The sequence below is a fragment of the Chenopodium quinoa genome, unplaced genomic scaffold (assembly GCF_001683475.1).
Source record: "Chenopodium quinoa cultivar QQ74 unplaced genomic scaffold, ASM168347v1, whole genome shotgun sequence".
Lineage (NCBI taxonomy): Eukaryota > Viridiplantae > Streptophyta > Magnoliopsida > Caryophyllales > Amaranthaceae > Chenopodium > Chenopodium quinoa.
The window spans coordinates 1,113,447-1,128,800 of record NW_018744537.1 but is presented as its reverse complement, the minus strand read 5'-3'; the positions used below and the strand labels follow the sequence as shown (position 1 = coordinate 1,128,800).

The 15,354-nt window shown below is 36.4% G+C and overlaps 2 protein-coding genes across 2 annotated transcripts; both read left to right on the top strand.

Moving 5' to 3' along the window:
* The first annotated feature begins 8,066 nt into the window (after positions 1-8,066).
* On the top strand, positions 8,067-9,861 carry LOC110698522. The gene is made up of 2 exons (XM_021875966.1): positions 8,067-8,641; positions 9,344-9,861. The coding sequence occupies exons 1-2, from the start codon at positions 8,261-8,263 to the stop codon at positions 9,716-9,718; spliced, it is 756 nt and encodes a 251-aa protein (XP_021731658.1). The 5' UTR covers positions 8,067-8,260; the 3' UTR covers positions 9,719-9,861.
* A 4,042-nt stretch (positions 9,862-13,903) lies between these two features.
* LOC110698924 lies at positions 13,904-14,371 on the top strand. The gene has a single exon (XM_021876428.1). It carries the CDS (start codon positions 13,904-13,906, stop codon positions 14,369-14,371), a length of 468 nt encoding a protein of 155 aa, XP_021732120.1.
* Positions 14,372-15,354: the final 983 nt, after the last annotated feature.

The window sequence follows — 15,354 nt, the reverse complement described above, 5'->3', positions numbered from 1 at the left end:
TAACTCTAAGTTTCTGTTTTTCATAGCAATAGCAGTCATTTTTCTCACCTCATCATCATCATAAACTCTCCTTAAACCCTTACCTAAAGTTAACCCTGTCATCATTAGGTAATACACCTCCTCTATTTTACAGTAATTCTCCCCTTTCTTGGCTAATTCCTCAGTATACCACCAACAAAGCTCGTCTGGGTCAATTTCACATGTTATACCCTCCCCTCCTACATACGTTAATCCCTTTTCTTCCTTAATAAATACACCACCATGCCAGAACTTCAATGTCACAGTAGTATCCATTACAAACAATCAAGACTCAATTTTGTAGAAATTTAGAGCAGTAATCGAAACAACCAACAACCAACATTCAACAAACAAGTAACCACAATCACCTATTCAACCGAAAAAATCACAAAACAAAGAAAAATCGATCTAATTAAATTCGGAAATTTGAAAATTGATCTATACATACTCGATTTCATATTCAACCCACAAAACTCGAAATTTTTTAGCATTAAATCAGAAAAATCCCTTCAATTTTGCTGCTTAAAATCCACCATTGAACTTCATGCGTAATCGGAAATTGAACTTCATGCGTAATATGCCATTGCTCTTTTTTATTTTTATTTTTTTTAAAATTAATGGTCTTTAATTATTTGCAGGGGAAAGGGGGTGAATACTGTAGGTTCTAAATTGGATAGTTGGGTAATTAATTTAATTCATTAAGGAGGGAAGACTAATTAAAAGTCCACCTAAATAAAAAAACCAGTTCTCCAAGTTTCCAGTTTAATGGTCCATTTTGAGAAGATTACTAGAAAAGGTGGGATTATTCCCAAATTTTTAAAAAGTGGGACTATTATGAGAAGGTGTGCAAAAGGTGGGATTATTCTTGTGAATTTTTGCAAAGTCAAACTGAAGTTTTAGGTTTAGTAGCAACTAGCAATTGGTTATTTATTTATTTAATCTGTACACAAATGTGCTTTATTATGCTTCTAATTAATGTTCTTTCTATTAATTTAATACGGAGTACAAGTATATTATTTTATCTTGATGCTTTCTTTTATTTTGAAAAATTATACTTCGTACTTCATAATATATGAAGTATATTTTTTTATAAGGATGAAATGTTTTCCTTTTTATAAACTGTATAATCTTAAACATGCATGATCTGCATTATAATCTCAAATATAATATAAAATCTAAGTTGTGAGAAACAATAAAATATATATTATAGTTAAATTCCCATTCGATAAATTTAGACCACTAATTTAAGGAGTAGAATATATGAAAGTTTATGTAAATGTTTCATGGCATCAAACAGAGCCATTAGAATTTTCTTACCCTAGCCTTGAATTATTGAGATCTTGATAATCTATTATTGATCCTCTAGAGATGAATATATGTGGCATAAATTTGAGCCATTATACGAAAATATGCTTCTAAAAAGTGAGCATAACTGCATAAGTATATGATTATTACCTTCTACCTTAAGTATGGAGTGATTATTTAGAATCTTAAATAAAGTTGGCATCGATTCTTTTTTGTAATATACTCTGACCTACATTTCCTCCTCAATTATTTGGATAATTATTCAACTTTACTGCGAGATGCTGTGTCCTCCATTCTAAGCAAACCATGTAACATTATTAAAACTTTTTAAGAGAACTTATAATATACTAAACAATAATACTTTATTCTTCATATTTTGTGATTCTTGTCTATCACTCCATATATTGCAATACATTTTCCAAAACATAATTAAGGATCACTCCTAGTTTGTACTCGTATTAGCTCTTACGAGTCATGATCCACAACATGTGTAATTTAGCGAGTACAATAACATCTTGAAAAATGACTATCTTAAAACTTTCGACAAAGTTTGTTTGGATTAGGTTGGTTGCATGCTAAATTTTGCTCATTTGCATGTCTTTTTTGACGATCAGTTGTTGACTGTTTTCCTAGCTTATTTGGTCTTATTTGACCAACTAATAACGTCAATACATATACTAGTTGTGAAAAATGTATGAAAAAATATAGTTTCTTAATAGTTAATACACAATAAGAATATTAGATAAAATGAAGTAATTAAAATAATTATTTATAATTATATGGATAGTGAATAATTGACATTTGGTACGTGCGATGGTATTATAAGTAATTTTAAAAATTTGTACAAGTGATAATAGCTTTATAATTGAAGTAAGACCATTTCTTGCACTCTACTCCAACACCATGCTATCGGAATCTAGAGATCAATGTCAAAAAGAAAAAAAAAATGTAGATCACATCATAAAGCAAAAAAATTCATATTCCTGTGGACTTTGAAATAAAATCTTATTCTCTATGTCTCCTCTCTAATTCATTCTCTATCCATAGGAATTTTCATGTACATTCTGTTGTGCGACAGCGGAAGCAAAGGTCGAAAACAAACAAGAAAACAATAAAGAAATTCAATGCAAACAATAAGAACAACACCAAGAATTTACGTGGTTCACTATCGATGTGATAGCTACGTCCACGGGCACCGAGATCGAATGATTTCACTATAAACTGCAAAGATTACAAAGATGATTCTTGTATTTCTCAAGAACGGCTCTCACTCTGTCTCTCTTCACCCTAATACTGATATTAGGGAGGTTTTATATTAATCCCTAATTAAAAGATACTTGGGCAAAAAGAAAATAAAATAAGATAACCTAAAACCGCAAAATCCGCGTTCCGTATTTTTCCTTCTCCGCCCGGTCAGACCGGGCAAGGTCTGCCCGATCGGGCGCGAGAAGAAAACTCCATACGAATGCTTCAACGTATCCAACCCCCACCGCCCGGTCAGACCGGGCAAGGTCTGCCCGATCGGGCGAAGGCTCGCCCGGTCGGGCGAAGGCTCGCCCGGTCGGGCGCGAGAGCAGCTTCTTCAACGAATTTGCCAGGCACCTCTTCTTCTTCCGCCCGGTCAGACCGGGCAATGTCCGCCCGATCGGGCGGACAAAGCTACGAAGTACGAGTCACCTAATATACTTATCAACAATCTCCACCTTGACGAGAACTCGTAGTCAGCAAACGACCCCATCAAGACATAGTGGAAAAACATCTCAAGCCAAACCCGATGCAGGACTCATGCATAAGCCATACATCCCGATAAGTCTTCAACCAAGACCCATCACATACTCGTCTCCAAGTATAACAACTCATAATGCTCCACCTGCATCACAAGCCCCGGGCAAGCTCCACCTTAAGGCCAACACACCTACACCAGGAGCTCCCCAACTTCGCCCCTCAGGGCCTACTACATCACGTAGTAATCAATATTTAACAAGTCTAAGCAATGTTTAAACTTGCTAAACGGAACAGGCTTAGTGAAGAAATCAGCCGGGTTGTCAGCAGTCCCAATCTTCTTCACCTTAATCCTCTTGTCAGTACGTAAGAAATGATACCTGACATCAATGTGCTTCGTCCGATCATGGTGTACTTGATCTTTAGCTAAGCAAATCGCACTTAGACTATCACAATACACTGTAGCAAAATCCTGTGCAATACCCAGTTCACCTACTAGGCCTTTGAGCCAAATAGACTCCTTAGCTGCAGAAGTTAAAGCCATATACTCAGCTTCAGTAGTTGACAACGTAACTGATGACTGCAATGTAGACTTCCAACTAACCACAGAACCACCCAAAGTGAACACATAACCAGTCACAGACCTCCTGGTATCCACATCAGCTGCATAATCAGAATCACTGTACCCAGTGACCAAGCATTCCTTATCATTCCCGTACACAAGACCAATATCAGCTGTCCCTCTCAGGTAGCGAAAAATCCTTTTCACCCCTTGCCAGTGTTCCCTCCCAGGTCGAGCCATAAACCTGCTTACAACACTAACGGCATGCGCAATATCCGGCCTAGTACAGACCATAGCATACATCAAACAACCAACCGCATTTGCATATGGAACTCTAGACATATAAGACAACTCCTCCTCTGATTGAGGTGACATAGACAAAGACAACTTACAACTAACAGTAGTTGGCGTACTTATAGGCTTCGATTTTTCCATCCCAAAACGAGACAAAATCTTTTCAATGTAGCTTTTCTGAGTCAAGAAAAGCTTACCTCTAGCCCGATCCCTGTAGATCTCCATACCCAAAATCTTCCTAGCTGCACCCAAGTCTTTCATGTCAAACTCCGAGTTAAGCATCTCCTTTAATCTAGCAATATCAGATTTATTCTTTGTGGCAACCAACATGTCATCAACATATAACAAAAGATAAATCATGGAACCATTATCCAGCTTACTATGATACACACAGCAATCATATGAATTCCTGTCAAAACCTTGTGAAACCATAAAAGAATCAAACCTTTTGTACCACTGTCGGGGGGATTGCTTAAGTCCATACAATGACTTTAGCAATCTGCAGGCATAGTGTTCCTTTCCAGGAACTTCGAATCCTTCGGGCTGCTTCATCAGAATCTCCTCCTCCAAATCGCCATGAAGGAAAGCCGTTTTAACATCCAACTGCTCCAGCTCAAGATCAAAATGTGCTACAATTGACAATAACACACGGATAGAAGTATGTCGAACCACAGGTGAGAATATCTCAACAAAATCAACCCCTTCTACCTGACTGAACCCCTTAGCAACTAGCCTAGCCTTAAAACGTATTTGCTCAGTTTCCGACAACCCTTCTTTCTTCTTGTAAATCCATTTACAACCCACAAGCTTCCTCCCTTCCGGTACCTTTACCAGTTCCCACACTCTGTTCTTGTAAAGAGACTGCATCTCTTCACCCATTGCGGCAAGCCATTGCGCAGACTCACTACAACTAATTGCTTGTTTATATGTGGCAGGTTCAAATGACTCTACATCATCAGCTACACTCAATGCATAACCTGTCATCGCATCAACACAGCAATTTCTTCCCTCCATCTCTTCAATCAATCTAACAGGCTTCTTGATAACTCGTTTAGGCATCTCAAGAATGGTGTCAGGTTGACTAGATGACCCCTGATTAGATTGCTCCACCTCATCCCCAGAGTTAGAATGAGTAGGAGTAATCTCAGGTTCAGGAGTACCCGGCACTGGAACATCAGCATCATCATCAATATATTGTACCCGAGGTAAATCAGCAATGGTAGACTGATGTACCTCAAGTACCCCATCTGTCTGTAATAAATTGTCTCCTTCCCTTCTCAAATCTGAAATCTCTGCATTTTTAATTGAATACATGGTGTTTTCATCGAAAGTAACATCCCTACTAAGAATGACCCGACCCTCCGAAGGTGAAAAAATTCTAAACCCCTTCACACCATCCCCGTACCCAACAAAACACCCCTTCTTGGCTCGTGGATCCAGCTTACCCTCAATAACATGATAATAAGCAACACAACCAAAAATCTTCAAATTCGAAAAATTAGGCAACTTACCACTCCAGATCTCAAACGGAATTTTGGAATCAATTCCAGAATGAGGACCCCTATTAATGACATAACAAGCTGTTAACACAGCTTCACTCCAGTACCTCCTCCCAAGCCCTGCATTAGAGAGCATGCATCGGACTCTCTCTAGCAGTGTCTGATTAACCCGTTCTGCTACACCGTTCTGCTGTGGTGTCTTCCTGACAGTATGATGCCGACCTATACCCTCATCTGCACAGAACTGATTAAACTCGTCTTTGCAAAACTCTAGCCCATTGTCCGTTCGTAGCTTCTTGATCTTCCTTCCTTGTCGATTTTCCACCAAAGCTTTCCATTGCTTGAAAACTTTGAAGGCCTCATCCTTTGACTTAAGCAACCTAAGCCATGTGTATCGGGACTTGTCATCAACAAATGACACAAAATAGTGGTAACCTCCCATACCTTCAACTCTAGATGGACCCCAGCAATCTGAATGGATGTAATCGAGCACTGCATCAGTAATGTGAGCACCCTTGCTGAACTTTGACCTGTGTTTCTTACCAAACACACAATGCTCACAAAATTCAAGGTTGACAACCTTGACCCCGGATAGAAGACCCCTCTTGGACAATAGCTGCATCCCCTTCTCCCCCATATGACCAAGCCTCATGTGCCAAATCTTAGTCATCTCCTGGTGAGATACAGATGCGCAAACCGCAGAACTAGGCAGTGTAACACCCTCAAAAACATAGAGGGTGTTCCTTTTGATACCCTTAAGTACCAACTCAGAACCTCTGAAAATACACAACTCCCCATCTGAAAACACACCATTGTACCCCAATTCATCCAGGGTACCCAATGAAATCAGATTCTTTCCTAAAGCAGGAACATGCCGTACATTAGTCAAAGTTAACCTCCGCCCATCAACAGTCCTCAACCTCATGGAACCAATACCTGTGACCTTACATGGAGCATTGTTACCGACTATAACCATACCCCCATTGCGAGGTTCATATGTATCAAACCAATCTCGACGTGGACACATATGGAACGAACACCCCGAATCTAGAACCCAGTTATCAGATAAATCATCAGACCTAGCAGAACTGACTAATGCTAAATCTTCCTCTGAATTATAGCTCTCATTCGGTTTCTCTTCAACTACAGCAGCCTGGGACTTGTTTTTCCTCACCGGACAATTATTCCTAAAGTGACCCGGTTCTTTACAGTAATAACATGTTTTAGTAGTAGTTTTACTAGATCCATCCTTGCCGTTTCCAGCACCCGACCCAGCATTGTTCCCCTTGTTAAACCCCTTATTCTTTTTAGACTTTCCGGACTTAACAAATAACCCACTACCATTATCCCCATTATCACTCGTAGCTTTCATTCTGAGTTCCCTAGTATGAAGTGCTGCCTTCACTTCTTCTAAGGTTATAGAATCCTTACCAACAACAAAAGACTCTACAAAATTCTCAAAGCTAGACGGTAGAGATACAAGTAAAATCAACGCAGCATCCTCATCATCAATTTTAACATCTAAATTACGTAAATCAAGCAAAATAGAGTTAAGTTTTTCTAGATGTTCCCGTAAGGAAGTACCTGACTGCATCCGGAGGCTAAACAACCGCTGTTTCAGTAATAATTTGTTGGTCAACGACTTAGTCATATACAATGACTCCAGCTTCAGCCACAATCCAGCCGCCGTTTCCTGATCAGCCACCTCCGTGATGATTTGATCATCAAGACTAAGTAATATGGTAGAGTGTGCCTTCTCTTCCATAACTTCTAACTGCGAGTCAGTCGGTCCGTCTCCTGACTCCGAAGTAGTACTCTTTGGAGCCAACGGACGCCATATCTGCTGTTGTTTTAACAGAGCCTTCATCTTAATTTGCCATAGCCCGAAACTATTTTTCCCGGTAAACTTCTCAATTCTTATTGTTGAATCTCCTGCCATTGTTATCTTCAAGAAACTCTCCAAGGATTGAACCTGAGCTCTTGATACCAATTGTTGTGCGACAGCGGAAGCAAAGGTCGAAAACAAACAAGAAAACAATAAAGAAATTCAATGCAAACAATAAGAACAACACCAAGAATTTACGTGGTTCACTATCGATGTGATAGCTACGTCCACGGGCACCGAGATCGAATGATTTCACTATAAACTGCAAAGATTACAAAGATGATTCTTGTATTTCTCAAGAACGGCTCTCACTCTGTCTCTCTTCACCCTAATACTGATATTAGGGAGGTTTTATATTAATCCCTAATTAAAAGATACTTGGGCAAAAAGAAAATAAAATAAGATAACCTAAAACCGCAAAATCCGCGTTCCGTATTTTTCCTTCTCCGCCCGGTCAGACCGGGCAAGGTCTGCCCGATCGGGCGCGAGAAGAAAACTCCATACGAATGCTTCAACGTATCCAACCCCCACCGCCCGGTCAGACCGGGCAAGGTCTGCCCGATCGGGCGAAGGCTCGCCCGGTCGGGCGAAGGCTCGCCCGGTCGGGCGCGAGAGCAGCTTCTTCAACGAATTTGCCAGGCACCTCTTCTTCTTCCGCCCGGTCAGACCGGGCAATGTCCGCCCGATCGGGCGGACAAAGCTACGAAGTACGAGTCACCTAATATACTTATCAACACATTCTTTAACCCACCACACAAATATTTGACATTACCATAAAATTCTTTAATTTTAGATACCTATTAGCTTCATTCTCAAGCTCAATTTTACCCAATTTTACAAGTCATCCCATTATTATTATCTCATAATAATATCTTAAATTACTTACTATATATACATATTTGCTAAGTTGTAACTTGTAAGATGTGTATATATATATGTAGAGCTAATATTATTAATTAATTATAATCTTAAGCAATGAAATACAATGAGATATCTCATTTTAGTCACCCACAACACAAGCTCAAACTTGAGTACATAGAAATACCCTTTAAGTGTGATGGGTGTAAGGAAATAGGCATAGGATCTTGCTATAAATGCAATATATGTGAATATGATCTTCATATGCATTGTGCTATTCCTACCCCGGTAATTTACCACCCCTTTTATCCTAAATGCTCCTTCATCTTCATGTCGAGGCCACCAGGGAACGTGCCTCGATATTGCAATGCTTGCGAAAGAGGTATCTCGGGTTTTTTGTATCATTGTAAGTCTTGTGGTTTTGATCTTCATCCTTGTTGTGCCAAGCTTCCTACCGCGATAGATGATGGAGAGATTAAGTTGTACCTCTATAGGAAGGTCAGTGTTATCAATGTTAACTCCTATTTCTCAATAAGTAGCATGTTTTTGTTAAAACCTTTAACTAGATGTCAAATTATCATGTTTGTACTACTAATACATTCTTTTTTCTTTTTCTATTTTTTTTTTTAAAAGTAAATGTTTTTCTTCCCAAATGTCAGAGAAAATAGAAGTTAGTAATAATGGAATGAAATTAAGAAGTAAAACATATATTTGAGATAAGAGTTGTATATATTGACACAGAGATTTATCTATAACAAAGTTACACACAAATTGATCCATTTAATTTGTACTATGGTTTAGTTTTGCCAAATGGACCGTTATTGCGTGATATAACATATACAAGTACTTCTTCCACTTTTAGTGTACTTCTTCCACTTTTAATTTGTACTATGGTTTAGTTTTTCCCTTAAATTATCTATTTGTCTTGTACTTTTGTCTAGCTTTTTTTCCACTTTTAGTGTACTTCTTCCACTTCTCCTCCCATTTTTTAAAAACCGTGAAAAAAACACAATAGGAACTATATTATGGGACGAAGGGAGTACAAAATTTAAAGGCTGTAGTTTGTAGACTTGTTTAATTTTCGAAGGGTAGTGTTACTTTATACAGAACTATTTTTTTGTGTGTGCGCGCGTACGTATGTGTGTAGGCTCCATTTTATTTGAGTCCACTGATTAAACTTGGTATGTTATGTGAATGTAGGTTAGTGCTTCATGTCAAAGGTGTGGGAAAAAAGGACGAAGTTGGAGCTACCGATCATCAGATAAAAAGTACAATCTACACGTAGCTTGTGTCAAGGACATGCTGATTGAGAGCTGGCAAGATTTGTACAATGGGCTTGGCCTAGGTAGTACGATTGTTCGCGGTGGTGGGACGGGGATACCGGATGTTCCGGGCCTGAAAAGGGCCCTGCTACAAACGCATAGTCATAGGTATACTAACACTAAGAGTAAGGGATCAAAGGTACAAAAATGTTGTGAAATGGCTGGAATGACATTGCAGTTCGTTATCTCAGCTGTTCTTGGGGATCCTACTTCCCTTATTGCTGGGGTCATAGGCTCCATGATGTCTAGGTAACAATAGTACTTGCCATACTACTCTGTCTTAGTATACTTAAATTTGTAACAAGTGTGAGATTTATGAGTAAAATAAGTGATCGTCTGGTTGACATGATGGTACAGTTTGAATTTCCAAGAAATAAGATACACCATATAATTATAGATGCTTTTTTAGTTGACGCTAACATGTGACACCAACAATAATAAGAAAGGTGGATCTCTGATTAGTGATGATACCAGACCAAAAGTACTTGTATAATAAATTTATTTCTCACTTATAATCAAACGACAAATAACTATATTGATTATCGTACAGTACCAAAATTAACTTGGACTCACAAAGTCTTGTCTATAAATTAATTGATCTATGCCTTATATAACCAATATAGAAATATAGTAGCTTTGATGATAAATAATTGGTGCATAACTACGTATATGTAGGTCATGGACAGCTATTAAACCCACTTTATAACATGATAAATTAATATGATAAAGATTCCCATGAAAATGGAGAATTATCGTAACATTTTTTAAGATGTTTATTGATAAAATAAGTATGTGTTCAATAGACAATGCTAGGGTTATATTGAAGTATTATGGTAATTTCGAGGCAAATTATTCAATCTCCATATCTTATCCTCTAGTTAGGTTGCACGGGCCACATATTGACTTCTAGAGCACAATTTCCCAAATATATGATAAAAGTAAAAAATCATTGGAGGAAAAGAATACACGATACTCTATGGAAATAGTGGATTGTAATATTGGATGACTTTGTAATGGTGGCTTCTATACATGTACACCGGTAAGGTGTACATGCCCAAAGATATTGTTGCACATTTAATAAATATTGCTCATTTTTATCACTCAGCCAAGGCATGTTAGAGGCCCATTATCTCTACTAATAAGTCTCTTCACCCAAAGAGATCCGTTATCTTTATAACAAGTCTTTTATTTAAAGTCTCTTTAAACATTTTTGTAGTAGTGTTAAAAACAAAAAATTAACGATATTGAATTTCGTTTTATGAGAATTAGCTAGGACAATATAATTGGTTTATTCAGCTAGTAGATTTTTTCATCTCCAACTAAAGGTATGTTTTGTTCACCTTATTTTCACTTATTTCTTGTCTATCATAATAAGTTCAGTTCAGGAAAAATAATTTCTGATAAGGGTTGCTCAGGTTCAAATTACAACTAAAATAAATTTTAATAAGGTTTAATAAGTTCAGGTAAATTCAGATAAGATAAGATAAATTCAAATAAGTAAAAATTAGGTGAATAGAATCCACCCTAAGTTGAGGTCACTTGAGCATTTTTTTTTTATTTATTATTTTTTTTAAGCAGATCACGTTAGCAATCTTATCCACTTGAAAAACAAATGTGTAAAAGCGGTTAAATTTACTTCCTAATTATAGCGACATCAATTAATCTATGAATTTTATTGGAGACCAAGTTTTTATTGATGAGAATACTATGGAGCACAGGAATAGTAATTACCCTATATATGTGAATCCGATATGACTTATCTTATATAGATATCGAACTCTTATGTACGAAGTATATAGAAAATGTAATATTAAGTACCTATCTATCCGTTTCCAAAAAAAAAAAAAAAAAAAAGGGTGTACCTATCTATCCTAATAATCCTATTATAATAGGAAGTAATAATTTTAATTGCTTAGCTATCTATCCTGTATTACCGACGACTTTGCACGATCTTAAATTCTTAAGTCACTAATGACACTAATCACATAAAACTTTGAATTCTCTTATACATACATATATAGCTGTGTGGCAGCTCCCTGATCACAACTTTAACTTGATATATCTAACATCTTTAATTTGGTGTATGATTAACGATGATACTTCATTTTCAGTTGCAATTACTTGAGACAATACTTTGCATATAACAAGTTGACATAGGTTGCTATCATATCAACCACTCCCATAATGTTGACGTACTAATAATTGAGTTGGAATCCAATCTCAATTTACGAATCTAATACCAGCGTTTTTTGAATAGCTACTCTTTAATTTATTGTAACAATATTCTTCTTTTTCAAGAAGTGTAAGGCTAATCACATCATTATTATAAATTTATACTTAATAAACTCTAAAACACGACGTGTGACCGTCAAACATTTTTCGTCATTACATTTAGACAACTTTATTTACAAATTATCAGTTGTCTATTGGAGTGAGTCCATCATCATACTCCGTATTATATAACCAAATTGATTTAAAAAAAAAAATATAACCAAATTAAAATTTTGAACTCATAATTAGACATTAATCAACTGAATTATTACTCACAGTCAAGTTTCATAACTTAATTTTATTGTATGCGTTACTTCGTAGGTATTACTCTGTACTTTATACGATTTCAACAATCAATTGATTTTATGGATTTCAGTTCCGTAAATTGGATGACATGAAGTAAATAATACCCCTTTTGTCAGTAGTTGTCATGACATAAAGATGAAGATTTGAAATATACGGTATATACTAAATACAGTACATGGATAAGGTTTGAAATCTTGATGAAAAGGAATTTAAGGTGAAAAAGCTGTAGGGTGATCAAACTCGACTGCAGAATTGTCGATCTATTCAATTGCCAGTTCGTATAATCAAAACCTTTAACCTTGGCTGCTAGTACATTTGCAATACACCCAAGATCCAACTATCCATTGTGTCTTACAAAGTTTCTTAGAACGCTCGACTTCTATGCATGAATTTCACCAAGCTCATTTGAATCCCTTCTCCTTGAACTTGGAAATTGTTATATACACCCGGGTGCGGCACCATATAGTCGTGCACCCAACTAATCCAAGGTTAGTTATTGCTCTTCATTTGATGATTAAATGAATAACAATCATCAAAATGAGAACAAAATACTCATAGGTGAACCGTGAACCCGAGTGTAAATAACAATTCTTTGCTTGAACGGGCCTTAGCTTCACTTTACCATTTTATTTAAAAAATTGAGCATAAAGAACATATTCTTTGACAATATCAAGACTTGAACCCGAGGCTTCACATTACAAATGAAGGTCGACTAAAAATTCAATTTTCGACTAGTATGTATTAGATTTTAATGTCATTAATAACCTATCTACCCATTTGAAAATATATTCCTGAAAAAACCATTTATTTCCACTTGATTTAGTCCGATTAAACTATTTAACAATTTTATATTTCTGTTACATACAATCGCCCATGACATAACAATCATTATATCAACCAATGACTAATTATTCTTACAAAATATGTCGCGTCAGAATAGTAGAAATTTGTTGATGGTTTGATTATTCACTCTCGAGTTTACCAAGTCCGTTGACATAGAAAATAATTCACACTAACATTGCGGTCACTGCAAGCTGGCTATCAACGACAGCGCAATGTTGTATTTTCTTGCTACATTTCTTTTGGTTGTTATACAAAAGCTATGTGAACCATATAATTTTCAACAATTTCTGATGCATGTAAGACTATTATTTTGGTATATATCAAGCTTTTACAAAGCATATACTACCCCGTTTCTGATTTTGCAACTTTGTGGTATTATTTGTGAGATATAAAATATTCTAAGGTGACAAAAAATATGAAACAGAGATAGTAGTTTATAATATACTTTCTCCATTTTTTGTTTTATTGTTGCAATAGTTTGACTTTTACACTATTTATGTGTCCACTTTGAGCTTTGACTAGCTTTGATGATTTATAGATTTGTGAAAATATAGTCATGTGTGATCTTGTTAGATTCGTATCGATTTATACTATTTTAATATAAAATATTTTTACATATTGGTAATTAAAGATATTAACAATTAAAATCATGCTTTGGCAAGCGTGAAAAGAGAAATGTAGCAACTATAAAGAAACAAAGGACCTTGTTCTTTAGAGCTGTTATGCTCTGCTGAAATCTATGCAGCTCTGCTGTAACCCTGTTGTGGTGACTCAATTTGCTCTGCTGAAATCTGCTTTGTCCAGAAGCTCAAAAAACAGGACCGAAGTGTATAACATATCTACTTTTTAGTGTCAATGCCCTTTACAGGAAAATCATTTTCATTTGTCCTTAATGGTGGGGCTAACTAGGGCCTAAATCTTCCTCTATAAATCCCAATATATTTGTTTTCCTCTTTATTCATGCATAAACATCTTAATCTCTTTTTTTTCTCTTCTTATTTTTTTTTGGCTTCCAAAGATGGGCATTTGTAGCTCTCAAATGACCAAAAGAAATGGCAACTTTCTCTCATTGAGACCTACGGTTATGATCATTCATCCAGATGGAAGCTTAGACGAGTTCAACGAGGCAATCACTCCGCGTCGTGTACTCTCTCAACACACAAGTTGTTTTCTTGCAAGTTCGGAGTCAATGTATGTTGATTCAATTGCTCCTCCAATTTCGTATGATGAAGAACTTGAGCTAGGTCAGATATACTTTCTTTTACCACTTTCTCAAGCTCATAAAGTTCTTTCCCTTGAGGACTTATGTGAGTTAGCTATTAAGGCTAGTATCGCACTTGGGTTCTCTAATATCAAAAGAAGTCACTCTAATGTTGCCAAAATTGTTGCTCAAGCTCGTAGCTCGTGTCGCGTCCTAAGTGGGCTTGATGCCATTGGTGCACTTTACCCACAGGCACGGCGAGGTAGCCGAAGAATTGGGATTTAAATTTCGTTTTGTATGTATTTTTAGTTTGATGAAATCCGAAAAAAAGAAAAATGTAAAAATTTTTACGACCATTTTTTTAGAGTGATGGTTGTAATTGTAACTTGTAGTTGTACACTTGTACGCGAAGTGACCAAAAGTAACGTTTGTATCTCTAGAGAGTTGCAATGTTGTGAATTGGTGTAAAAACGAACATGTAAAAATGGCCAATTTGGCCAACAATGAATCATTTAAAGTGTTCATATATGTGTAACACTAAGTGGGCACATTATGGGCAGCACTAATTAGTTGTTGCTATTGGTCTGATTTTATGCAAAAGGCCAAATTTGGAAAAAGAAAAAAGTACGAATTGTAACAAGTAACAACCTTCTATATCTTCCATTTCTTTGTTTGTTCAACTTTTTGTTCAATTATTAGCACTATGAGCTGGAATTTGTACATATAATTAAGTCCAAGTACAAGGATATGGTGTTAGTACATTTGTAATTATGGTATCATTCATGCTTTTAAAGATTGTGCGTAACCAATTAGATTTTGGGTCCGATGCATTAACATTGTGTTCTTGCTCTTATGATCATTAATATGGCGTGCTTTAAACTTGATCAAGTTTAAATCGGATTGTTTAATCAGACCCATTCCTTCATTATATTATTAGTTAAGAAAGGAGCCTAAAATAAGATAAGCCCGATAATTTGGTCTTATCCCAACCTATGGTTCTAAGTGGGTTACACTTTCTCTAACTCGTACAATACTTTTGTATCATAGTGACTAGTGAGCACATTAAAATTTAATGTCAAAATAAATGTATTCGAAATTTGTTTACAATAAACGTTTTTTATTCACATGTACATACACCAATAAGGCAATAATTTAAAATAATTTCGCCCCCCACCCCCTGCAAACACACGTGTGCCGGGGGGCAAGAACAGGGTGGCAAGACAATGACGGATTATAAGAAAAGGATCGGACTTCTCTAGTATAAACTA